Here is a 26,493-nt window from a genome sequence, read left to right as displayed (position 1 = left end):
TGTGATGCCATTCGTTCGGTACGAGGCTGCCCCTCAGGAGCGGAGCCAGGAGGGGATACGCTGGTTGGAAGGGAGGGTGCTGCACATGGAAAGACAAGATGCGTGTGTGTGTGAAGGCAAAAGGGCGAGGGTTGGGCTCTGCGGGACTTGTGGAGCCCATAAGCCGAACCACATCAAAGGGACGGACAGGGAGAAAATGCCCTAGGTCGGTCGAGTGGAAGGCCAGAAGGAGGCTGCAGGTCTAGTCCGACCTGCCTGGCCTAGGCTGTATCCTTCACTCAGGGGCTCCACCCTGTGGCTGCCCGAGAGCAGATCATTCAGAGCGCTCACGCGTGCTCAAGGAAAGCGTGGGTTTTTTCTATACGTTGACTGTGAATCTCTTTCCTTCGGGTGCATGTTTAGCTGAACAGAGCGCTGGCGGGCTCTGCGGCTGGAGAGACTGGTTTCGCCTCCGTCAGGCAGAGATGGCGAACATTTTCCTTCCCCGTTGCTTTGTGTTTCTGTCACACCCCCTGGAGAACAGGGCCCCAAACGATTACAGCTGAACTAACTAAACCCAACAGGCCGCTCTTAGCTCCGTCATTCCCAGCCTGGCTTTGTCAGAGCCCCCAGTGCGATAGCTGGGTGGCTGGGTACCCTGACCCCACAGCCCTTGTGCCCCATGCCCCCTGGCAGACTCACCCTGCCTCTCCCAATGTCTGGCCTGGCCATGCGCTCTCCTGTCCCTTGTTTTCTCTTTCTAGTCTTATCCCCCCCGCCATTCCTGCTCTCCCTGCGGCCCAAGGGCTCAGGACACAGACTGTGCCCCCAGAGCTGGAGCCTGGCACCCTATTGGCACTAGCTGCTCCAGGCCCAGCTGTGCTGGGGCCCCCTGGAGCAGGGAGGGGAGAGGATTGCAGACGCTACCCACAACTCTGGCCACAGCAGCATGTTTGTGCTGGGAAGTCATCATGGGTTCAGGGTCATGCCCAGACACCACTGTTCATCTCCTCGGCCCTGTGCCCCACAGTGCCATGCTGGCAAGGCACAGATTGGTGGGTTTGGTGCTGTGGCCGGGCTGTATTGGGAGCAGTCTCTCAGAGCTGGTAGCAGTGGGCAAGGACCTTCACAGATCCACCCACAGAGATGTCTCACACTGGCTATCAGCTCTGTTGAGTGTGGCCTGGAGGTGACTAGCAAGGGCTTCCAGGGGAGGCTGGAGAACATGACATGGTGTCTGGGTGGCTCAGTGCAACGGCTCCGGCTTGTGCACTCATGCCCAAGCATTCCTCATTCACAAGACGTGGCTCATTGTAGGCACCACGTTCCCTACGTGCCACACAAAGCTGGGGTCCCCTCATCACGTTCCTTGTTGGGAACGGCCTACCTCAGCACTGCAGGAGCCCACAGCTGCGGTCACAGAGAGGTCTTGCAGTGCTCGGCACGTCTGGCCTGAGTCGTCTCTCTTGTTGTGGGGACCTGGTGCCCACGGCAGGCCCTGGCACGCTGAGGGGTGCCCCACATGCTGCTGCCCTTGTCTATTGCTGACATTTGTGGGTGGTCCCTCATGCAGGTGTATGCGGGAGAGATTCTCCCTGATAGTGGCCCCAGCACTGGCTGATGGCACCTCTGGCAGTGCACAGCCGAGGGCAGCCTATCTGAAATACCCAGGCTACCAAGCAGGCCCAGCCCCAGACAGCAGGTCTGTCAGTGCCAGTGGAGCTTCTAGCTACTCACCAGTGTGCATAGGGAGTAAATGGCACCAGGAAACTGCCTTTTACCAGCTGCATCATGTTTGGGTGTCCTGTCGCCTGCTGGTAGGACATGCTGTGGTCTCACTGATGCCCTCCCAGTGACTGCGCCAATCCTCAGCCCATTCTCCTTGTCCAGCTGATTACCATCTCAGCCACACTGCATCTTACTGGACTTGAAAGTGCCTGCAGTCTGCACCCCTCTCAAAACCATCTCTGCTAAGAAACCAGGGGATATACTTCATTTAGAGAGAGAGAACCCTCATAAGCTGGTATTTTCTCAGCTGAAAGAATGGCTCAGTCACACTGCCACTGACCATTCTGCAGGGGTAGTCAAAGCTGTAACCCAGACTCATTCACCGTGGCACTGAACTATTCAGCAAATCTTCCAGAAGCCTGGCCTCAAGTCACCTGTAGACAACATACACCACACGTCTGAACATCCTTGTGTGCATACGCAGAGAGGTGGGATCACCTCTGCTTAGGACATTAGCGAGACCATGACTGGTTACTGTGTCCCACGCCGATGTCTCTCACTGCCAAAAGGATGCTGAGAAGTCGGAGAGGGTTCAGAAAAGAGCTACAGGAATGATCTGCACCTGCCTTCAGAGAAATACTAAAGCAGCTCAGGCCTTTTAGTTCATTCAAGAGACGGTTGAGAAGTGACTCTCACCGTCTGCAAGTACCTGGACAGGGAGGGGCTTTCTGAAAGCAGAGGACTCTAACCTACAGACCAAGGCAGAACGAGATCCAACAGCTGGAAGTTGAAGCTCGACAGTTCGGACTGGAAATAAGGGGCAAAGGTTTAACTGGGATGGTGATTAACTGCTGTAACAAAGTACCAAGGGACGGGGTGGATTCTCCAGCACTTGACGTCTGTCTCTCTGGACGCTCTTTCTAAAATATATGCTCTGGCTCAAACGAAGTTATGGGCTGGATGCAGAGATGGCTGTGTGAGGTTCTCTGGCCTGTGCTGGACAGGGGGTCAGGCTAGATGATCACAATGGTCCCCTTCTGGCTTTGGAATCTCTGAATCGAAAAGTGCATACAGAATACAGCTTACACAGATTCTCCACAAAGAAGAAAGCAAGGAGGCTCCATTCTCCCTGAAATGCATAGATCCTTCCTTACTCTCTACAACATGCATGTCCAAACACAACAAAAATGTCTTATTAAAAGTTAATGAAAACTCCCTTGGCAGCAGATCAGGTCAGGGTCCATAAATGGAAAACACATGTGGTTACTGAGCACAGATTACCACAGCACAGGGGGGAGTTTATTTTATTATACAAATGTACTCTTTTGATGCAATCCGTCCTGGAAGAGAAGTTAGAGAAGATACAGTCTGTAAATGTTGCAGCCATTTGTGAATAAATAAACTGTGGAAATTAAAACAAAAAGTAAAACCACTAGGCCAGTAGCAGTGCTAAGCCCTAATGCATCTACCCAACTGTTCCCAGGCGTCACCCACTTTCACAGCACATCAGTCTAAACTCCTTGTGATTCTTGACATGCAGCTCAGATAAAAGGGTTCAACAGTCTTCCCACCATACACATGTCGAGTTCACCCACCACTGCGAGCTCCTGGAGTCAGGGCGGACCGTCCCTCCCAGTGATACGGACTATGGCCAGACAGCCTCCCCCTTTCCCTCACACTCCCCACTAGTTGTGCATTTGAAATATAAAGCTCAATAACGGTGACTGTCACAAATAAAACCCAGGGGATACATTTCGTAAGGCAGCTCAGCGAACGCTGTCGCATCTGGCTAGCTGTGATGTTGTATGTAATGTCCAACTAAGCACCTGCACATGTCCTCAGTGAGAGATTAGTGCCTAGCAAAGGGGCCAGGCTGGCAGGGCTAGATTCCCTCCATCCTCTGCTCAGCCACAGCTCTTCATTAGCGGTAAGCACCTCCTGCCCCATCACTGGGCTGCAAGCCTCTTCTGAGGCCCTGCTCTCCCACTCTGATCATAGAATCATAGAAGATCAGGGTTGGAAGGGACCTCAGGAGGTCATCTAGTTCAACCCCCTGCTCAAAGCAGGACCAATCCCCAACTAAATCATCCCAGCCAGGGCTTTGTCAAGCCGGGCCTTAAAAACCTCTAAGGAAGGAGATTCCACCACCTTCCTAGGTAACCCATTCCAGTGCTTCACCACCCTCCTAGTGAAATAGTGTTTCCTAATATCCAACCTACACCTCCCCCACTGCAACTTGAAACCATTGCTCCTTGTTCTGTCATTTACCACCACCGAGAACAGCCGAGCTCCATCCTCTTTGGAACCCCCCTTCAGGTTGTTGAAAGCAGCTAGCAAATCCCCCCTCATTCTTCTCTTCTGCAGACTAAACAATCCCAGTCCCCTCAGCCTCTCCTCATAACTCATGATCTGGGCAAGCAGGCCAGTGCCTAGCCCCGTGTGCTCAAGCTATGCAGCCTGACCTGAACCCGACAGGAGGACCTGACTACGAGTGTTGGGCCCGCGTTGGGGCAGGTGGGAAAACAACTGGACCCTCTCGGGCTTCGGTCAGGTTGGCTCTCCTCGTCCTGCCTGGGTGTTGGTGTGACGGTGGCTGCTTGCCCCGCTCCCGCCGGCTACCACAACCTCCTTCTGCTGTGCAGTGAGTGCGCCAACAAGTCCCAGCACCGCTGGCTCCACGGCACACAGCCAGCAGGGGGCAGCAGCCGCAGCCACCACCAGGCCAACCGCCCGGGCAAGAGGCGGTGCTGGCACTCACTCAGGTTCAGGGGGAAGTGTCGGGTCAGAAAGTGATTCACGCCTCTCAGGCTGGGGCTTGGGTCTGGGCTGGGTTCAGGTCGGGCTCAGACATTAGGCCTGAGCAGACCTCTGCTCTGAGACTTATGGGAGCAGCAGCAAGACATCCTGACACAGACGCGCTAGAGCCATTTCGGGCAAGATTTTTGCAATCCGTTAGTGCCTTTCAGTGCCCAATTTGAGAGCCCTCAGAAGGGCCTGATCTCCAAGGCTGGGTCTGCCCGGCAGTGCTGGAAACTTGTACCCAGGCACCTGAAAAACAAACACCACAAGCGGTCACGAATTGGACCCCAGAATCACGAGTGGCTTTAGAAAATCTTGGCTTTAATGTTTACACGGCAGCTGGGAGTATTCGTCCCAGCCCGGGGAGACCACATGAGCCAGCGCTGCTCAAGCCAGTGCATTACAAGTGACAGGTCACAGCTCGGGCTAGCCACCCCGAGTATGTGCCCACAGGTCAGGTGGGATTGTGCTAGGGTGGCTAACCCAGGCTGCTGCCTGGGATCCACAGCCACGCTGCTATTTTTAGTTCACTGCCTCCTGCAGAGTTAGCACAAGTCTGTCCCTCCGCACTGGGAAACACCCTCTCAGTTGCTGTGCAGACATACCCTAAGATAAACAAATACATAGAAGAAACCACAGCACCAGCTAGGAGTGCCACCTCTGAGAGACCCCAGTGCCTTGGAGAGACCCCCGTGCCAGCCAGGTGTGACACATCAGAGAGACCCCAGTGCCTCGGAGAGACCTGAGTGCCAGCCAGGTGTCCCTCCTCAGAGAGACCCTGGCACCTAAGAAAGACCTCTGTGCCAGCAAGAGGCACTGCCTCAGAGAGATCCCAGCACCAGCTAGATGTGCCAACTCAGAGATACCTGGCGCCTCGGAGAAACCCCAGAGCCAGCCAGGTGTGCCATCTCTGAGAGACCCTGGTACCTTGGAGAGACCTCAGTGCCAGCCGGGTATCCAACCTCAGAGACACCTGGTACCTTGGAAAGATCCCAACAACAACCAGATTTGCTGCCTTAGCGATACCCTGGTGCTTTGGAGAGGCCCCAGTGCCAGCCAGGTGTGCCACCTCAGAGAGACCCTGGCACCTAAGAAAGACCTACACGCCAGCAGAGTGCCCCAGCCCTAGCTAGGTGTGCCACCCCAGCTTCACCCCAGTGCCTTGGGGAGACCTGAGTGCCAGCCGGGCATGCTGCCTCAGAGAGAGCGTAGTGGGAGAGCTTGGAGAAACCCTGGCACCTAAGAAAGACCTCAGGGCCACCAAGGTGCACTGCTTCAGAGAGACCCTAGCACCAGCCAGGCATTCCACTTTGGAAAGACCCCAGCATCTCCGAGAGAGCCCGGCGCTTCGTACAGACCCCGGGGCCGGCCTGGCGCAGCGTCTCCGAGAGAGCCCAGCGCTTCGTACAGACCCCGGGGCCGGGCTGGCGCAGCGTCTCCAAGAGAGCCCGGCGCTTCGTACAGACCCCGGGGCCGGGCTGGCGCAGCGTCTCCAAGAGAGCCCGGCGCTTCGTACAGACCCCAGGGCCAGCCCAGCGCAGCGTCTCCGAGAGAGCCCGGCGCTTCGTACGGACCCCGGGGCCGGGCCGGCACACCGTCTCCGAGAGAGCCCAGTGCCTCACAGGCACAACCAATGGCTGAAGGTGCAGTCAGCAAGCATCAAATTGGAAATCTGATGCAGAATTTTACCAGTAATATTACTAACCATGGCAACTGATACTTACTAAAAGATAAGCTGGATTGTTCCACTCTCGTCAGCCACAGGTTGTGGGCTTGAGGCAGGAGTCACTGGGTGACAGACTGGCCTGTGCTGTGCAGGTCAGACTAGATGAGCACAATGGGCCACTCTGACCTTACAGTCAGTGATTCTATAGAACGCCAACATGACTAGAGAAAACTCACGTGTCCTGGACTAAAAATACAGACGTGCCTCAGACTGACGTTGCTGAAGTGCTGCTACATCTATTCGCTAGTCCGGAAGCACTGACCGCAATCTGGCGGAGAGAAAGCCTGCATCCCCGGGGATTTATAGTTTCTGAGACCGGAAAGGACCATTGTGGTCATCTAGTCCGACCTCCTGTGTAACACATGCCAGAGAACCTCCCCATAGTAACTCCTAGAGCAGATCGTTCAGAAAAACATCCCGTCCTGATTTTAAAATGGTCACTGATGGAGAATCCACCATGATCCGTGGTACATTATCCCAGTGGCTAATTATTCACACTTAGGCCTGGGCTACACTAGTGGGGGGGTTTGAACTAAGAGACGCAATTTGAAATATCTTAGTTCAACTTACCTGGCCGTCCTCACGGCCGCGGCTCCCTCGTCGACTCCGCTTAATCCTCTTGCCAACTCAGGGACCGATTTATTGCGTCTAGACGAGACGCGATAAATCGATCCCCGATACATCGAACACTACCCGTCGATCCAGTGGGCAGTATAGACGTACCCTTACACACTTGTTTCCAGTCTGAATGGGTCAAGCTGCAACTTCCAGCCGTTGGATCGTGTTATCCCTTTCTCTGCTAGACTGAAGAGCCTGTTGTTAAATATTTGTTCCCCACGGAGGTACTTACAGCTCAGAGGCTGTCGCGCCCCTCCTTAACTTTGCTTCTCTCCTTGCAAAAGGCACGTTCAGGGCCCGGCTGGCCCCACATCTCTGTTCTTTATAGGACACGCAGGTGCCCTGGCAACAGGCTCTCAGACCCTGATCACATGGTCTTATCAAGCCTGTTCAGTTGGACTCCCCTTTGCTCAGCCTCCCATCCGTATGGGTGTGCGCTGGTGTTCCTCCCCACCAGCTGGAAAGAGACCAGCAGCCATGCCCAGGCTAGATTTCTGCCCCTTTCTTCGGTGCTCTGTTCATTGTCTTTGCAAACAAGAAAGGAAAGTGTGCAAAAAGCAACACAAACAACAGTTTGGCGAGGGGTTCAGACTGTAGGCCTCTGGCAGCTACCAGATAGGACCCTCCCCGGCTCCACGGGGCGGGGCGCCACAGGGTCTGTCCACTTGCCCACAGCCTCTTACTCTGGTTACCATCTCCTCGTTTCCCCCCTTTATATTGTCCAGCTGAGAGCATGAGCTAATCATGCAGTGCTGATCAGAGGCGTTAGCTGATTCTCTGCACCTGGCTGGTGGGCTTCTGTCTGGGGCAGGGTCAGCTGCTCCCTGTTCCCCCAGTCCCCAGGACTTAAAGGGGGCAGCGTGCGCTATTACATGCTCTTCCCTCCCGCCCCAACCTCCAAGAGTGGTGCCCAGGATACATTCTTTGTCCACCAACCTGCCTCCTTCCCGTGAAAAAAAGTCTGCGTTTACGTGTATGGCTCTGGGCCGGTAGTGAACTGTAAATACATACAGTTGCAGGGCTAGGTACCACTGTGTCCATCTGGGGGGTTGTCTCGCACATAGCAGGATCAGTGATGAGGATGAAGTTTGCGCCAAGCAAATAGTACCTCAGGGCCTCAATACCGCCAGGCGCTCCGTTTCAAATCACTGCCTAGTTTTGTTCCCAGGGCAGGAACTGTCTCCTCAGATGTCGCATGGGGTGTTCCCCATCCTCAAGGATAGCCCCTCCCCCCATTCAGAGATCCATCTGCAGGATGAAGTCCCTCGTAAAGTCCGGGCTACGTGGCACTGGTATGTTGCAAAGGATTCACTTGATATCCCAAATGCATCTGCACATGCAGGAGCCCAGGGCACCTTCCGTGGGGCCTTGTTGTGCAGAAGGTTCATTAAAGTGACTGATTGTGAAGAACCAGGGTACAAATTGCCAATACTATCCAGCTAGCCCCAGAAAAGATTTGACTTGTCGCTTAGTGGCAGGGACTGGCAGGTCTACAAGAGCCTCTACCTTGTCTACCAGCAGCTCGATTCTCCCATTTCCCCAGGGTATCTCAGGTATTTTGTCTCTGCACATCCAGTCCAACATTTCATGGGGTTGGCAGTGAGGCCCAGACGAGAGCACCGCTCTGACCCGCTGGAGATGTTCTGCCCAGCTCCTTGTATAAATCACAACATCACCCAGGTAGGCCGCAGCATACACCCAGCGAGGTAGGAGGAGCTTAGCCATAAGTCTTGGAAATGTCACTGGGCCCCCATGGAGACCAAACGGAAGGGTTGGAATTGGTAGAGGCTGTTAAGTGTGGCACGTGCAGTGAGCTCTAGGGTGAAGGGGGGAGGGATAGCTCAGTGGGTTGAGCATTGGCCTGCTAAATCCAGGGTTGTGAGCTCAATCCTTGAGGGGGCCATTTAGGGAACTGGAGTAAAAATCGGTCTGGGGATTGGTCCTGCTTTGAGCAGGGGGCTGGACTAGATGATCACCTGAGGTCCCTTCCAACCCTGATATTCTATGATTCTATGAAGGGGCTTTGCCAGTAACCCCTAGTAAGGGCCAGTGTTGTTAGGTTTTGGGCCTGCCCCAGTTCATCTAGCATCTCATCAATCCTAAGCGTACGCTACGCATCAAATTTAGAAACTGCATGTACTTTGTGGCAGTCAATACAAAACTGAACACTGGGGTCAGCAGGCCTCAGCCACCTGCTCAAAGGTCTCTCGGAAGGACTGCGGGTCATCCTCTGGTCCCATCTTAGCGAGGGCGCCTCTTCCCACGCTGGCAACCTGCACCAACCTGTAGAATGTGGGGGTCCCAAGCCAATATTTTGAACATGAATTGCTGATGATCCTCTTGATGCTTCTGCTGGAACAACGTTTGCTGCTGCTGCAATTGTAGCTGTCAGGCACTGTTGCGGCCGCCGCTCTCCTTTCCATGTCACAAGAGCAGCAAGACCCAGGCTTCTCCCCGGGCCATGGAAAGCTATGCCCGCATTCTCCATTATGTGTACCCTGGTGGCTCTAGTCACCAGCTGGAAATAGACAATCAGACACACCCAGGTTCATTTTCTGTTCCTGTCTTCGGGGCTCTGTTTATTGTCTTCACAAACAAGACAGACAAGTGTGCAAAAAGCAACACAAATAGTCTGGTTAGGGGGTTCAGACTGGGGTCTTCTGGCAGCTACCAGCTGTGGCCCTCTCTGACCCTGCAGGGGAGCTCCACAGGTTTGGCTGGTCTGCCTGCAGTGGTTACCAGCTCCTCTCTCCTGATTTTCCCCCTTTATATTGGCCAGCTGAGTGTGTGGGCCAATCATGAGGTGCTGATCAGCTGTTTCCCAGCATCTCTCTGCTGGGCTTCACGCTAGGGCAGGGCCAGCTCTCCCCAGCCCTCTCCCTTTGCTAGCCCTGTTACCATGGGCAACAAGCCACCTCCACTCAGAGGGCTCATGCCCCTCCAGTTCAGTATTCAGAGCCATCGGTACCATGTCAGGGAGGCCTTTCGTTCCTGGGTGCTAATTCTCCAGGCCCTGGGGAAAGAGAGAATGTAGATTTCATTCCCCTCCCAGCACGGTACGCATGGAGCAATCCAAGGCAGTTACAATGAGTTCCCTCCTGACTCAACCCCAGCGTGCCCACAACGCAGCATCGCGCCCCTCCCACTGCGCTGGGCCCTGCACAACACAGACTAAGAAGCAGTCTGTGCCCTGAAGAGCTTACAAGCCAACCAGCCATAGGGGTGACAGACGGACAGACAGCCGAAATCCCAACGGTGCATCTTGCGAAGTGCTTTTTAACCAAACCCGCCTACCCCTTCCCATCATCCAGCTACCCCTTCCCAAAAACCCTCCCAGCCCACCCCACAGAAACAAGAGCAAAGGGGGAGGAGCCTGTCCACTCGCTAGTAGTAACCGAGTCAGATTCCCACTCCCAGCCTCCCACCCCCACTAACACCACCTTCTAAGATGACAACAAGAAAAATTCCCACCAGTGAGCAATGAAAGCTCACGAGCTGGACAGACTGCACAACAGCTGGCGGGGGAGGTGCTGCGAAAGGGGGTTGCGTACTGTTTGAGGGAGCGCTCCCCACTCCAAGCCACCAAGCCCACGCATGACTCCACCCAGCCACATCGTTAGCTTGACTCTTCCCAGGCCCTCACAGCTAGCTGGAGACCCCAGAACAGATCAAAACCGGCATTGCTGGAAATTTATGGCTGTTGCATTTACACCTCCGCATCTTGGTACTGTCTTTTTAGGAAAGGACATGATGTCCAGTGGCTATTTTCATGCCTGCGTATTAGAAAGCGAAGCATGAAGAATCTGTTTTGAACGTTTGGGAAGCAGCTTTTTTTTTTTTTTTCCAAAATACGGATTGCTCCAACAGCACCAGTGGAAACGTACACAATGCCATATTTGGGAATGGTGTATTATTAGTTCCCCCGCGGTACTCTGGCTTCTGCAGCAACACAACCTAGCCCAGGAAAGAACAGCCCCTGCGCCTCGCTGCACGCGGGGATTAACACATCTTGTCGTTTGAGAAATGAGGCCCCCACATTTCTCTCCAAAACAGACTGGTGACGGTGCTCGGGCAGGAGAAGGGCTCCCCCTGCGAGGGTCTCGAAGGACGGGGTTCTGTCTCCAGCAGAGTTCTGTTCCCAGCTCTTTTGCAGATTTTCTGTGTGACCCTGTATGAATCCCTGAAAGTCGGAGAGGCGGGGAAACGTTCCCCCTGCAGCACAGCCAGTCTAATTCATTAAGGGCTCAATCATGCTGTCATTATTGGGGTGCTCAGGGCCAGGCACACCAAACCCCTATGGTGCCAGTAGCATGCTGGGTGTACTACGACTCAGAGACAAGCATTGTAGGTGCTTCGGCAGCTAGGCCTTGTAGGCGCCAGCCCTGGTGGATCGCACTAACCACTCACATGGCTACGGGAGAGGGTATTTATTAGGGCTGGCAGAAAAGGGGAAGGCTGCAGATGCCCTAGGTACAGAGGCGACACTTACGGTTCAGAGTGAGCAATGGCAGGAAATGTTCGGACTGCCCAGTCGAGAGGCAGGGCTCTTCACGCCTAGTGCAGTCTGTCTCATGCGTCTTGCTGCACTGCCGTAGCAGCGACTTGGGGCGTTCCACTTGTCTCTCTGGCACTCCTTCCTAGTGGGAACAGGGCAGTGGGATGTGTCCCAGGCACACAGGGTCACTGTCGCTCTTCGCTGGCTCAGACTGTGCCAGGTGCCTCCTGATTTGCACCTCAATTGTGTGGTTACTGCCTATTTCTGGGGAGTGGCTGCCTGAGCTTTGCACGTCACTGTGGCAAGGTCCTGGGACCGCGACAGTTCTGGGCAGGGATCTGTGGCAGCTGGGCTCACTGCTGGGTTTGATTTGTTCTGCCCAGTGACTCGTCTTAGTTACCGGTCTAGTATGTTGAACATCTAGTATGAGATCATTTGCTCCTGGGGTCAGGGTGTTGGGATTGGCAAGCCCAGTGCAGACGTTTGCTGCGTTTAAGCCACCAGTTAAGGAAGTCCAGTGGAGAGTTAGGAACTGAACAGTGCGTTTATGAAGCGTAAAATTAATTCAGCTGTAACTGCACAAACAACAAAGAGAATGGTAGTTCTAGCTACTTTCACGCACAGCCTGTCCCCCACAAACCTCCTTAGCAGGATATGAGGCCAAACTCCTGACATTGCCACCACAGCAGCCTCCCAGGTCACCCGTGAAGGCATGAGGCCACTTCCAGCGGCTTCACCCTTTCCTGGGGCTGTGCATCCAGCCCCTTGCTCCTCTGAAACAGATGTGATCACCTCCATTGTTGACAACTTGGACACAGTCAGTGTCGCATGAATGGCATCAAGTTCTTTGTTGTTTGGTGCCCCTCCGCTTGGATTTCTAGACCCCCGTGTCAATTCAGAAACATACACGGTTCCTGTGGAGTTTCTGACTGTGCCTGTCTTTTTTCTGTCACAGGTATCAGGTGTGTGATGGTGGCTACAATCAGTCTTGTGGGTATTAATGGAGCCTTTGAAGGTGGCTACTGGTTTCTCATGCCCTCCTGCAAAACTACAGTGTGCTGGTAAGTTAGAGGCAATCACTAACCACACACTGCTTTGGGGATGAAACCCTCCTGGCAGCCAAGGAGCGGGGTCAGCTTCTTCACCCCTAAGCTGCAGTGGTGCTTACAGTCATCATGTGAGAGAATTATGGTCTCAGACCTGCAGTGAGGATGCAGTGTCCAGCGCAGTGAATCCTGGGACTGGCACTTCACCATGCTCCTGTGTCTACGTGGCAAATGGCACAGATGCAGTAGCAGGGGCACATAGAGAAGAATACATTCATTAGCCCACATGCTGGGTGCAGAGCTGGACAGTCACCTGCCCGCCATGCAAAGCACTTTGCAGCTGTACAGGAAGGATGGGCGCCACCTAAACCAAAATAGAACCAGACGGCTGGCATGCAAAATTACAAAGGTGGTCCGTGACTTTTTAAACTAGGGCCTGGGGGAAAGCCAACAGGTGGAGAGGAGCACAAGGTTCAGAAAGAAAGATCCCTTAGGGGAGGATCTGTTAACGGGGATTCTCTATAGCCTAGTGAAGCAGAGAGGACAGAAGTTGATAAAGTCCCAGAAGCCGCTGAAAAGAAACAGTCATTTGAAAAAGAATCCTATTCAATTACATCACATGACAACTAAACAGTGACAAATTGTATAAGTGCTTGTATATACATGCTAGAAGTCTATATACTAAGATGGGTGAACTTGACTGCCTGGTACTAAATGCGAATATTATTATAATAGGCATCACAGAAACGTGGTGGAATGAGGATAATCAATGGGATATGTTAATACCAGGATACAAAATACACAGCGATGTGTATGGTGGGGGAGTTGTACTATATGGGAAAGAAAGAAAGAGTGTCAAATATAGTAAATATCTTAAATGGATTAAACTGTACCAAGGAATCTCTATGGATACAAATTCCCTGTTTGAATCATAAGAATACAGCAGGAGGAATATACTACCAACTACCTGACCAGGATGGTGATGGAATCTGAAATGATCAGGGAGATTAGAGAGGCTAAAAAAATAGAAAACTCAGTAACGCTGGGTGATTTCAATGATCCCCATATTGAGTGGGCATGCGGCACTGCAGGACGGGATGCACAAATAAAATTTCTAGACACCAGTAATGACCGTGTCTTGGAGCAGCTGGTCTTGGAACCCAAAAGGGGAGGAGAGGCAGTTCTTGATTTAGTCCTAAGTGGCACACAGGAGCTGGTCCAAGAGGTGACTATGGCTGAACCGCGTGTTATTAGTAACCATAATGTAATTAAGTTTAACATCCTTGTGGGAGCGAAAATACCAAAGAAGCCCACTACAGCAGCATTTAACTTCAAAAAGGGGAACGACACGAAAATGAGGAAGCTGGTTAAATGGAAATTGAAAGGAACAGTCACAAGAGTGAACTGCCTGCAACCTGCATGGAAACTCTTTAAAAATACCATAATAGCGGCACATGCTAAATGTATACCCCAAATAAAAAAACCAGTGAGAGGACCAAAAAAAAACACCACCAGGGCTAAACAATAGACTAAAAGAGGCAGTTAGAGGCAAAAAGGCATCCTGGAAAATAGAAAGGCGAGAAAAATAGCAAGGAACATAAACTCTGGTAAGTCATGTGTAAAAGTACAATTAGGCAGGGCACAAAAGAATTTGAAGAGCAACTAGCAAAAGACACAAAAACTATCAGCAATTTTTTTTTAAAGCCCACGAGAAGCAGGAAGCCTGCCAAACAATTAGTAGGGACCACTGGACAATCAAGGTGCTAAAGAAGCACTCAAGGAAGGCAAGTCCATTGCGAAGAAGCTAAATGAATACTGCAGAGGATGTGAAGGAGATTCCCACACCTGAGCCATTCTGTTTAGGTGACAAATCTGAGAAACTGTCCCAGACTGAGGTGTCAGTAAAGGAGGTTTTGGAACAAATCAATACATTGAACAGCAATAAGTCACCAGCACCAGATGGCATTCACCCAAGAGTTCTGAAGGAACACAAATATGAGATTGTAACCTATCGCTTAAATCTGCCTCTGTACCAGATGACTGGAGGGGAGCTAATCTAACGCCAGTTTTTAAAAAAGGCTCCAGAGAAGATCCTGGCAATAATAGTCTGGTAAGCCTAACTTCAGTACCTGGCAAAGTGGTTGAAATTATAGTAAAGAACAGACTTATCAAACACATAGATGAACATGATTTGTTGGGAAGAGTCAATACAGTTTTTGTAAAGGGAAATCGTGCCTCACCAATGTATTAGAATTCTTTGAGGGGATCAGCAAGCATGTGGACAAGGGGGATCCAGTGGATATATTGAACTTGGACTTTCAGAGAGCCTTTGCCAAGGTCCCTCACCAAAGGCTCTTAAGCAAAATAAGGAGTCATGGGATAAGAGGGAAGGTCCTCTCATGGATCAGTAACTGGTTAAAAGACAGGAAACAAAGGGTAGGAAGAAATGGTCAGTTCTCACTGTGGAGAGGGGTAAATAGTGGGATCCCAAAAGAATCTGTACTGGGACCTGTGCTGTTCATCATACTCATAAATTATCTGGAAAAGGGGGTAAACAATGAGGTGTCAAAATTTGCAGATGATATAAAACAACTCAAGATATTTAAGTCCAAAGCAGACTGCGAACAGTTACAAAAACAGCTCACAAAACTGGGTGATTGGGCAACAAAATGGCAGATGAAATGCAATGTGGATAATTGCAAAGTAATGCACATTGGAAAGTATAATCCCAACTATACATACAGAATGCTGGGGTCTAAACTAGCTGTTACCACTCAAGAAAGAGATCTTGGAGTCACTGTGGATAGTTCTCTGAAAATATCGGCTCAATTTGCAGCAGCAGTCAAAAAAGCGAACATAATGTGAGGAACCATTAGGAAAGGGACAAGAACCAGGGGCCACCCAAAGAATTTAATAGACAGCTAGTTTAAAACAAACAAAAGGAAGTACTTCTTCACACAATGCACAGCCAACCTGTGGAACTCATTGCCAAGGGATGTTGTGAAAGCCAAAAGTATAACTGGGTTAAAAAAAGAATTACATAAATTCATGGAGGATCGGTCCATAAGATGGTGTGGGGCACAACCCCATGCTCTGGATGGCAGGGGATGGATCACTCAGTAATTGCCCTGTTTTGTTCATTCCCTCAGAAGCATCTGGCCACTATCAGAAGACAGGATACTGGGCTAGGTGGACCATTGGTCTGACCCCATGTGGCCACTATATTGTTCTGATGGTCCCTTCTGGCCTTCAAATCTATATGTCTATTATGTGGTAATAATTTCCCTCTCCAGCAGCCTTCTATCCGCTGTACGTACATACACACATACACCCATGTCTTATTTAAAAATAAATTCTCCCTGTTGCAGGTGCCCAGAGAACTCATTCATTAGATGTGTATGACAACTCTCCAGGCACATACTACTGCATGCGAATGCATCTAAAGCATCCTTCAAATCCAGTTACTTTTAATCTCCTCCATTCCAAGATCTCAAAGGCTGTTCTAACACACGTTTCTCTCCATTGTTGCAGGCTTGAAAAACCTCACACAAGTTTTGATTCCTTCAAGACTTTGCCACAGCCTCTATCACACATCTGCTCTCGTAGAAGAAAAAAGCAGACAAAATAATGATGTTTTCCTTTTTTACACTGTATTATTGTAAGGAAGAGTGTTACTCGTGAAAGCACAGTCGGACAGTCATTGCTGTATAGTTTGAAAAGTATTTTCAAACAAAAAAGCCAACTATCAAAGCCAAAAGAGAGCAAGTATTTTTATACCAAACATTGTGCGTATAATGATCTTACACCGGGTTAGATCACAAGTTTTGTGCTTGACTTTTGAATGCGTGCAATTAAGAGTCTCTCTTTTTTTTTTCTTTTTTGTAAGCTGCATGCATTCAAGACATGTTTTTAAATCTTGTTCAGAATTAAATAATTGTATTGTTAGGTTTATAGGCATTGTGCTTAGGCTGGGCGGAGTTAAAATGTGCTGAACTACAGATCTGGGTATATTTACAGTATTAGGGTTTTATTCCCCAGTGTACCATATCCTATCAGGCAGGACAATCAGAAAACAACTTAGTATAATTTTTCTACCTTAGGGCTACAGTTACATTTTGCAGGGTGAGGCTTTAGGCTAGCAGAGAGCTGTGCAGGGAAAAGCCATGCATGGAGCAAGTGGAGACTTATTAACGAGGGCTCTCCTTGTGCTTACTTCAGGGACAGTTACATTTGCTGGGTCACATGGTATCTTTCCAGGGGCAGGAAGGGCTGGTTCCGGTAATGGCTTGAAATTTTTATTGGCAATGTAAACTGCTGTAATGAGAAAAAGTTGACCCCAATTCAGCAACACACTCAAGACCATGCTTAAGTCTAGTTGAAGTTAATGGGACTTAAACACATGCTTACAGCTACACTTAAGTGCTTTGTTGAATTAGGGCCTCAATGAACAGTTTATGCCAGTCCAGCTCCTTGTTATGCAATATACTGGTATTTTCAATGCAAAAGTGAAGCCAAAAAGGGAGGCGTTGACATTTTCTGCTAAACCCTGTTCTTTACTCCAGTCATTGTCTTGAAGCAATATTGGTAATGTCTACTGAGAATACGGTACCAGCGACAAGAAGCTCATTTTACCAGTACATTCCTTTTCCCCATTGCTTTTCACTCTGCATAGGAATAGAATATAAAAATGAGTCTGTTTTCTTGTAAAAGGATTGACAGCTCCTTACCCCTAAAGGCAACTCTCTCTCCACCCACTCACCCGTAAGCAATGCTATTCCGCAGCCTGCACTGATTGGTTCAAGAAGGACCTGATTGTTGGCAAGTGTGGTGAACGTGTGCTCACAGGTTTCCCCGTAGTTTTGTTCACCTTGTGCTGAACACGTAGTGATGTCAGTGTTTTTATGACGACAACACAATTGTTCTTTGTGGAAATGCAGATGTTGAGAATTCTTCAGTCCCAAGACCACGATAGCTGAAAGCATAAGACAGAAAAACAGAAATTCTACTTTTGTTTAAACAAAGCGACAAGGATAACTTGAGAACAGATTAAATTCTAAGACAAATGTTTAAATAAATCTAAACTGACGTGTATAAGTATTCTAACCAATAGACTAGTTCTTTACAAAGCTGATTTTCTGTATTTGTTTTGGGTAATGGAGGAAAGAAACATCCACGTTGTCTACTCTGCTTTTTTGAAATATGTTTAAAGGTACTTTTCTATTGTAATTTTTAAAAAATAAAACAATGATTATTATAACTTATACCACAGCCTGGGGTGCTGTTTTGCTTATGGCAGGGTGACCAATCCACGCGCACCTGGGAACCTCACATGTGGCTGGGGTCCCAGTCCTGCAAGAAGCTCTGACGGGCTTCACTACATTGGCACACTGGCTCTAGAATGAATATTACAAGGCCCTGATATCCGAAAATGAATGACAAGATCTGAGCACTGTACGTGATTGTTAAACATGGCAAACCATTATTTTCAATAACTCAGCATTGTTGTCAGGCAACCAACCTAAGATCATTACAGACCAGTTCTAGTCAGCAGCAAGTAGCATTCATGTTTTTCAGCATTTGGGGGGCGAACATGGGGGGTGATTTTGGACTGTATATGCAGAGGCCTCCCAGCCCGGCCCACTCTCTTCTGGCTGGTGCTATGCAGGAGGTCAAACCAGGTGCTCACGATGGTCCCTTTTGCACTTTTAGAGAGGAAACAGAGCATGTCATCAAGGAAGTAGACATGGGAATAGCATGAGTGTGTAGGGACAAAATCAGGAAAGACCAGGCAAAGAATGAGTTACAGCTGGCAAGGAACGTTAATGACAAGAAGGGGTTCTTCAAATATGTCAGACAAAAAAGGAAGATCAGGGATGGTGTGGGTCCACTGCTCATGGAGAAGGTGAGCTGGGAATGGAAGATGATAAGAAGGCAGAGCTACTCAATGACTACTTTGCTTCAGTCTTCTCACAAAAAATAACATGCGACCAGATGACTAGAGAAGTTACCAGAGACAATAAAGGGGAAGGGAGGCAGATCGGGATAAGTAAAGAACACATCAGAGATCTTCTGACTGATCTGAATGGCCTGATGCTATTCACTCCAGGATGCTGAAGGAATTAGTTGAAGAAATCTCGGCCCCATTGGTATTAATATTTGCAAATTCATGGATGACAGGAAAGGTTCTAGAAGACTGGAGAAAGGCTAATGTAGTGCCCATCTTTAAAAAGGGGGGAAAGGAGGAGCCGGAGAACTACAGACCAGTCAGCCTGACCTTGATACCTGGGAAGCTACCAGAGCAATGTATAAAACATTCAATTTGGAAATAGCTGGAGGATGAAGGGGGTGAACACTAGCAGCGAGCATGGATTTACTAAGAACAAATAATGCCAAATCAGCTTGATTTCCTTCTTTGACAGGGTAGCTGGTTTGGGGATGTGGGAATATTATGGTGGACATAATATACATATACTTGAGCAAGGCTTTGAACACAGTCCCACATGACATTCTGACAAGTAAGCCGGAGAAATGCGGATTCGACAGAACTACCATTAAGTGGATATATAATAGGTTAAACAACCACAAACAACAGGTAACTATTAATGGGATGATGTCAGCTTGAAAGTAGGTCTAGAGTGGGGTTCCACAGAGATCTGTTCTGGGTCCAGTGTGATTTATCATCTTTCTTAATGACCTGAGTGTAGGAATAGCGAGCTTCCCCATCAAATTTGCAGATGACACAAAGCTGGGGGGGTGGAGGGTTGCAAACACTTTGGAGGACGGAGCTAAAACTCAAAGGGATCTTGATAAACTGAAGAACCGGGCTGTAGATAACAAAATGAAACCGCTACACTTAGGGATGAAAAACCAAATGCACAAATACAGCATGAGGGATACCTGGCTTGGCAGCAGCCCTGCCGAGAAGGATCTGGGAGTCGTGGTGGATCACAACCTCAACATGAGTTAACAGTGTGATGCTGTTGCAAAAAAAGCAGAAGCAATTTTGGGTTGCAATAACAGAGGCACAGCGTGCAAGCCACGGGAGGTGATAGTACCGCTCTATTTGGCGCTGGTTAGGCCTCAGCTGGAGTAGTGTGTCCAATTTTGGTCACCAATGTATAGAAAGGATGTAGAACAACTGGAAAGGACCCAGAGGCGAGCAGCAAAGATGATCAGAGGGATGGAATGCAGCCATACGAGCAAAGACTGACGGAACTGGGTATGTTTAGTTTGGAAAAGAGGAGATTAAAGGGGGACATGATAGCGGTCTTCAAATATTTGAGAGGCTGCCATAAAAAAGATGGAGAAAAGTTGTTCGCTCTTGCCACGGGGGCAGGACAAGAGGCAGTGGGTTCAAACTACAGCAGAGCAGATTTAGATTAAATCTCAGGAAAAACTTCCTAACTATACGGACAATGGGACAAAGGAACAGACTGCCTCGCGTGGACACTCCTTCACTGGAGGTTTTCAAAAGGCGTGATTTCCCACTGAGTTACGCATGAAAAACACAAACAGCAGACACTAAGGGACAGACTGTTAAAGGTATTTAGGTGCCTAAACATTCATTGGGTCAGAGAAAGCATGTGAATGATTTTCTAGCCTAATGGTTAGGGCATCATCTCTAAGGGGGGTGACCTGGTTCAAGTCCCTACTCCAGTGACTATTTCAGTACTTCTACAAAGTGGACCATCATCAACAGGAGAGCTTGAGAGAGCTGCACCCTAGAATACCTGCTAGCCCAGTGGATAGGGAAGTCATGGGTGACGCAAGAGATCTAGGTTCAAGTCCCTGCACCAGGTCAGGTAGAGGAGGGTCTCCCACCTCCCAGGTGAGTGCCCTCACCAGGGAGCTATTGGCTGAAAAGAGGGGGCAGCACCACCACATGGTGTGGGACCTGATCCAGTAGATGCCCTTTGTGAGCACCTATGAGCACACTTACTGGAGTGGGCCCCTGCAGGCAAGATAGGCGGGGGAAATGCCAAATTCATGAATCCCATGGGGCTTAGGTGTGAGATAGGCACCTAGAAGGTTGACTTAGATGGCTTTGCATATGCCCACCGACAGACATGCAGGGTTAGGTGGCAGCACAACAAAGGTTCTGAGTATCTAAATGTTGGATGTAGTTGCTTAAATCCCTTGTGTAGCTAGCCCTAGGTGCCTAACTCCCCTTGGTTGCAACGGGATTAGGCATCAGGCGATTTTGAAACATATCACTAGGTGTCTACTTGCATCTTTAGGCATATAAATATCATTAAAAATCTGGCTCTAAGGGCCAGATTTTCAAAAGTGCCCAGCAGCTCCCACTGAGAACAGGAACGTGGAATGTCCCCGTGGGAGCCATCAAGTGCCGAGCATTTTTAAAACTCTGGCCGTAAATCTGCACCAGAATTTGTTCATTATAAAGTGGGTGACAATGCCTCTGTCCTTATACGTCCCACCAGCCTCTACCAAAGAGTAAGATGCTTAAAACAACATACTGATGAAAAGAGCCATCTTGGTGAAAGAGCCTCGAGAACCATAGTACATAAACTCAGCCTTCATCAAAATGATTAAAATGTGGCCTTTGCCTGTGGGAAAAGCCCTGTTTGTGCCACATTAATGAAGGCCATGAGAATCGAGATGACCTGGGAAGCTATTCTCAACCTTATACACTAAGGAAACCCCAAGGTGAACAGCACAGTCACTATTTTCTTTCCAAGACGCGTTCAGAAGAGAATTTTTGGCAGACACAGAGCAGGAGTTAGGCATGTAGTCTAGGGAGTCTAGTGGACCCTGCTGTTCCAAGGGCTGGTGTTTCAAGAGCTCATTGGGCCCACGTTTAATAAAAACAAACCCCAACCGTTCCATGTGTCTCCACAAGCAAAGGGGGTAATAAATGACCCAGGGAATCCATCATGGAACTATGGAAATGCCCTACACACCCCTTACCTCAGCATGGCATGTGTACATGCTGGTGACCACAATGACAGCAGGATAGGGTTGGAAAGCTGGAATTCCAGGGCCAATACACCAAGTCAAATCCCAGTGGACTAAATAGGATGGGTTGGAACACCTGTAAATGAGAAAAATATACTCATTCATTAAGTGTCCCAAGTCATTGTTACACCATCTACTAAGTTGCCTGTATTTGTGCTACGTTACAGCCCCTTGCAATGTCCATCTTTTCACACAGAAGTGAATCTGCCCCAATGTCTAAAAATCACTAACATCTAAGCTAATATTAATTAAACAAACATACAAGTCACATTTAGGCAGATTAGTAGTAGTAGGTAGTTGTGATCGTGCCCGCGGTCTACTAGGCCCTTCTGAGAACCTAAGGACAGCCCATGTGCTGAACAACTCCCAATCAAGCAGCCAGGGCTCCGGGAAGGACCTCAGCAATAGGCAATTATCTACAATCACCTTGATTCACCATAGGCAGTGCAGCGAAGGGAATATTAAGAGGGACTTAAATGGGGACAGGGATGAGCAACGGGGCTGTGTAGGCAACTGTATGAGAATCTTACAAAGAGGGGACTGGCAAAGTGGAGGGGACAACACGCAACGCTTGACACGTGAGGCTATGTAGGAGGGTCAGAGTGACATTGCGCTTTGAGGGCAGCGACAAGGAGCTGAAATACAAACTGGTATTTGATGGGGAGCCAATGGGAGCATTGTAACTAGGAAGTAACATGAGCAGACCGCTGGGCAAGGAAGAAGAGGTTAGTGGGGTGGAAGGGGCGATGCGTGTGTTTGGGAGAGAGAGGAGGGATCGAGATGCTGAGGGGGAAGTGGTGGCAGGATTTGGAATGGGCTGGATGTGTGGGATAAAGGAGCGGGAGGGGGGGTCAGAAACACCTCCGGGTTGTAGGTCTGACTGGCAGGGAACAGTGGGATTGCCCACAGATATAGAGAAAAGGGAAGAAAAGGAAGTTTGGGTTTAGTCAAGTTCATCTTAAGAGGCTGAGACATCCCAGGGGAGATTCCAGGAGAGAGGCTGAGGTGGGTGTCACATTCCAGGATACAATCCAGACCAGGGAGAGGCTGTGTCAGCACCTGCCCTGCAACCTTGGGTGCCTCCCAATGCTTTGCTGCTGTAACTCCCAACCTGGGCCACTCACAAACGGCCTGCTGGCGTGCAGGTCACACCCTGCGTGTCTGTGTCTAGCTACAGGCCTGATCCAGCAGCTCTGACCCCAGCAGCCTGTCAGCCACACAACGGCCATGCTCTGGCTTCCAGGAGCCTTGGTTACCACCTGCAGGGTGACCCCAACACACTCCCAGACCTAAATCTTCTCCAAAATGTGTGTTCTGCACCATCCGTAAGAACGGCCATATTGGTTCATCTAGCCCAGTATCCTGTCTTCTGACAGCAGCCAATGCCCCACTCCTCAAAAGCAATGACTAGAACGGGGCAATCATCACGTGATCCATGCCCTGTCATCCACTCCTAGCTTATAAGAACATAAGAAAGTCCAGCCCTCTCCTGGGCAGCTCAGGGATTAGGGTCCGTTGCCCCTGTAAGAGGGTCAATGTACCAGAGTCTGGTACTTTAACCGGAGTCAACACTACAGTTACACAACACTGGATTCGTTTTGGTTAAAAAATAAAAGCGTATTTAACTACCAGGAGATTGATTTGAAGTGAACACAAGTATAAGGCATTAAAGTCAGAAATGGTTACAAGAGACATGAAGCTAAAACACTTTCTAGTAACTAAACGTAACCAGCTAGACTGGATTCAAGGTAAAATCCTTCCCACGTGCGCCCAGCCACAGGAATTGTAGTGAATGTAATATTCAGAAACAAAGGCAGCCTGCATACCCCGCACCCCAGCTCAGCTTGACCAGAGCACAACCACCCCCTCCGAGACCCACAGTGTTCCTTTTTACTTCTTTAGCAGAGCTCCAAACCCTTAAAGATACAGGGGGCAGGTAATGATAACCCTGACGGTCCCTTATGAGTGCTACAGGGCCAGCAGCCTGGGGTCAGCCAGCCCTGATCACTAATCAGGTGCAGCTAGGAAGGCACAGGTGTGCCCTATAAGGAGCCGGGCTGTCAGTATGGAAGGAATAGCAGGGAGGTCTCTGGGAGAGGCTACCAGAGTCTCCTGGGAGGGGAGGCAGTGGGGACCTGCTGGGGAAAAGGGCCTCCTGGGTGGTGGGGCTCAGCTGAAAACGGGGGGAACAGTCCTGCAATAGGCCCTGAAGCAGGAGGGAGAGTGTGACAAAGGGAAAAAATCCCTCCGAACTGTACCCCAGGGCGGGCTGAGGAATTGGGCATGTGTTTTTGCCTATTGCGGTGGGGACAAGCCCGTACCTTCCGGTGTTCTAGCGTCCCACCCCTTGCAATCCCATGCAGTTGTTTCGCTGCATGCCCACGGTTCCGGGGTCTGTGCGCTGAACAGGAAGTCCAGAGATTAGTAACACTCACACGTAGGATCCAGACAATGGAAACCAGATCTGCCCATCTTCAAATGCAAAACACTTGGGCAAGTGTAACCTCCCCTGAGCCTTTATTGCCCCATCTGTGTAATGGGATGAAAAGGCCCCGTTAGCAAACGTGGATGAAAAGAGCTACACACATGCTAAGTATAATCATGCCCTCAATAGAAATGCAGTATTTACAGCAGATTGGTACCTGAGTTTTCAGAGCCTTGGAGAAGTGAAGAGGGAAAGTCACACAGATAATGTCTGTCATGAAAATGACTGAAAGCAATGTTCCAGCATGACCGTTCGGAGACCCTTGCCCAACAGCAGTGCTGCTCCTCGCAGGTCCTGCGTGTCAGAAAAAGGTTCCAGGATACAGAAAAGTACCTAACACCCCATAACTCCCTGGGAAGGATGTGGGTAAACTGCACACTGGAATCTTCTATGTTCAATGACACACAAAAAGTCAGAACTATACACTACTGGGTAACGGAGAGAAAAGCACTATTTGCACATCAAAGCCTGGGGTAGTGTGACACAACAGTCACAAAATACAGCTGTGTCCATATCCTTATCTTCTATTGAGACAACCACTACACACGCTGCTATGGGATACGGGATCCATCTGGGGGCTTCTTGTGTTCAAGGGGGAAAGTGGATTTCAAATGCCCAGAGGAGTAGGATACTGTGCAGGTGTCCTATAAAGTCACTCTCGGGACGCCTGTGGTGGCCATAAAGCCATTGTTAACGCAGCCGGTTACACACGACCAGTTGCTTCCTGGCCATAAGTGGAGTTTTGAAACTTAGTCTAAAGAGATACTGCCGCCATTAGCAGTGCCCTGAAGTATTTGTTAACAGTCTAGTGCTGGGGGGGGGGGGGAACAAATGGAAAAAGAACATGCACAATGGAGACAGGAGGAGAAGAGACTGGTGCTTAATGCCTCGGATAATGTACCCGCTGAAGTGCAGTCCTGGTCAGAAAATGTACTTGGTAAAAGTGGAAGCTCCTTATTCAATAGCTTTTCTCCCTCCGTGTGCCCTTGGTGCTGTCTGATTAACACACTGCCCTCGACATGTTCACTGCTAAGCCAGCAGGGTCAGCGGCGTGTGAGAAGGATGCTATTCTGGCTTGAGCATCAAAAAGACACGAACGTTCCAGCTACGGAAACGTGAGCTGTGTCTGCGAAGGCTATTTTCACAAAGAAACTTCTAAGACTAGAATTCCACGGACGTCAAAATTCCACCCCAAGTGCTGCCCAGTTTAGTGAGGTCTAGGGTTGGCTGAGGGGCAGCCTCTTCCTTTTCAGTACTGAGTTTGTGACGCTCCTTCCACCTCATCCCAGCAATGAGGGGTGTCCATATAGAACACACCCATGTGCCAACCAGTCTTCTGGACCTGCTTCAAGTATGTGGCTCAGTGCCTGCTGGGATATTGTGAGCAGAATGCCCGTTGGCTATGCGCACAGAGCAACACAGCACAAGGATGGCCTGCTTACCCAGAGCTGAACAGAAGACGACAGCGGTTAGACAGACACAGTTATGGGTCTCATCAAAAGTGAAAAAAACCATGGGCCAAACCAGTGAAACAAATGTGGCTAGGGCAAAATATGAGTTTCATAGAAGCATAGACTTTAAGGTCAGAAGGGACCATTATGATCGTCTAGTCTGACCTCCTGCACAACGCAGGCCACAGAATCTCCTCCACCCTCTCCTGTAACAAACCCCTAACCTATGTCTGAGCTACTGAAGTCCTCAAATTGTAGTTTAAAGACTTCAAGGTGCAGAGAATCCTCCAGCAAGTGACCCTTGCCCCACACTGCAGAGGAAAGTGAAAAACCCCCAGGACCTCTGCCAATCTGCCCTGGAGGAAAATTCCTTCCCGACCCCAAATATGGTGATCAGCTAAACCGTGAGCATGTGGGCAAGACTCACCAGCCGGCACCCAGGAAAGAATTCTCTGTAGTAACTCAGATCCCACCCCATCCAACATCCCATCACAGACCATTGGGCATATTTACCACTAATAGTCAAAGATCAATTAATTGCCAAAATCAGGCTATCCTATCATACCATCCCCTCCATAAACTTATTACGGTCAGTCTTGAAGCCAGATATGTCTTTCGCCCCCACTGCTCCCCTTGGGAGGCTGTCCCAGAACTTCCCTCCTCTGATGGTTAGAAACCTTCGTCTAATGTCGAGTCTAAACTTCCTGATGGTCAGTTTATATCCATTTGTTCTTGTGTCCACATTAGTACTGAGCTTAAATAATTCCTCTCCCTCCCTGGTATGTATCCCTCTGATCTATTTATAGAGAGCAATCACATCACATCCCCCCTCAGCTTCATAGGCTTTAAGGCTACAAATGACCACTATGCCCATCTAGTCCGATCTCCTGCATAGCAAAAGCTAGAGAATCCCAGCCAGTGATTCCTGCACTGAGACCATCACTTCTGGTTGAGTTGGAGCAGATCATCTAGCAAGAGATGCCCAGTCTGGATGGACAGACGCCAAGTGATGGAGATTTCAGTGTCATTAATTCCTCTCACTGTGATTAAACATGTTGTGTGTGGACAGAAGCCATGACTAGAGCCTACCACGTCACTAACGGGGGGCAGGCAGGTCTGAGTAGTCGTGTAGACAGAGCCTAAGTATTGGTGGGGAGATTTTCAGGGTTGGGCACTCAGCTCCTTCCCAG

The 26,493-nt window shown here is 49.6% G+C and overlaps 1 protein-coding gene and 1 long non-coding RNA gene across 11 annotated transcripts in view; one reads left to right on the top strand and one right to left on the bottom strand.

Moving 5' to 3' along the window:
- The window catches only part of RBPMS (RNA binding protein, mRNA processing factor), a 133,918-nt gene extending 116,266 nt beyond the window's left edge, over positions 1-17,652 (top strand). For 3 of the 10 annotated variants that reach the window (XR_010601684.1, XM_042856316.2, XM_042856312.2), the window contains one exon: positions 17,329-17,652. Coding sequence is in view for 2 of the 10 variants with exons in the window: in XM_042856316.2 (XP_042712250.1) it covers positions 17,329-17,367 (39 nt within the window). In the remaining 8 variants the exon portion in view is untranslated. Of the gene's footprint in view, positions 1-402; positions 3,131-12,300; positions 12,407-15,922 lie in introns of those variants that run through there. The other 7 variants (XR_006175901.2, XR_006175900.2, XM_042856311.2 and 4 more) reach the window with 5 other exon arrangements.
- Positions 17,653-19,230: 1,578 nt separating this feature from the next.
- LOC122174294 (uncharacterized) lies at positions 19,231-24,654 on the bottom strand. The gene is made up of 3 exons (XR_006175899.2): positions 24,010-24,654; positions 23,803-23,896; positions 19,231-21,443 (listed from the first exon to the last, which is right to left on the bottom strand). It is a non-coding gene; the product is annotated as an uncharacterized LOC122174294 (long non-coding RNA).
- Positions 24,655-26,493: the final 1,839 nt, after the last annotated feature.

The sequence above is a fragment of the Chrysemys picta genome, chromosome 5, assembly GCF_011386835.1.
Source record: "Chrysemys picta bellii isolate R12L10 chromosome 5, ASM1138683v2, whole genome shotgun sequence".
Classification (NCBI taxonomy): Eukaryota; Metazoa; Chordata; order Testudines; family Emydidae; genus Chrysemys; species Chrysemys picta.
Note: the sequence above shows the minus strand (reverse complement) of the source record. Positions and strands in the feature narration are given on the sequence as shown.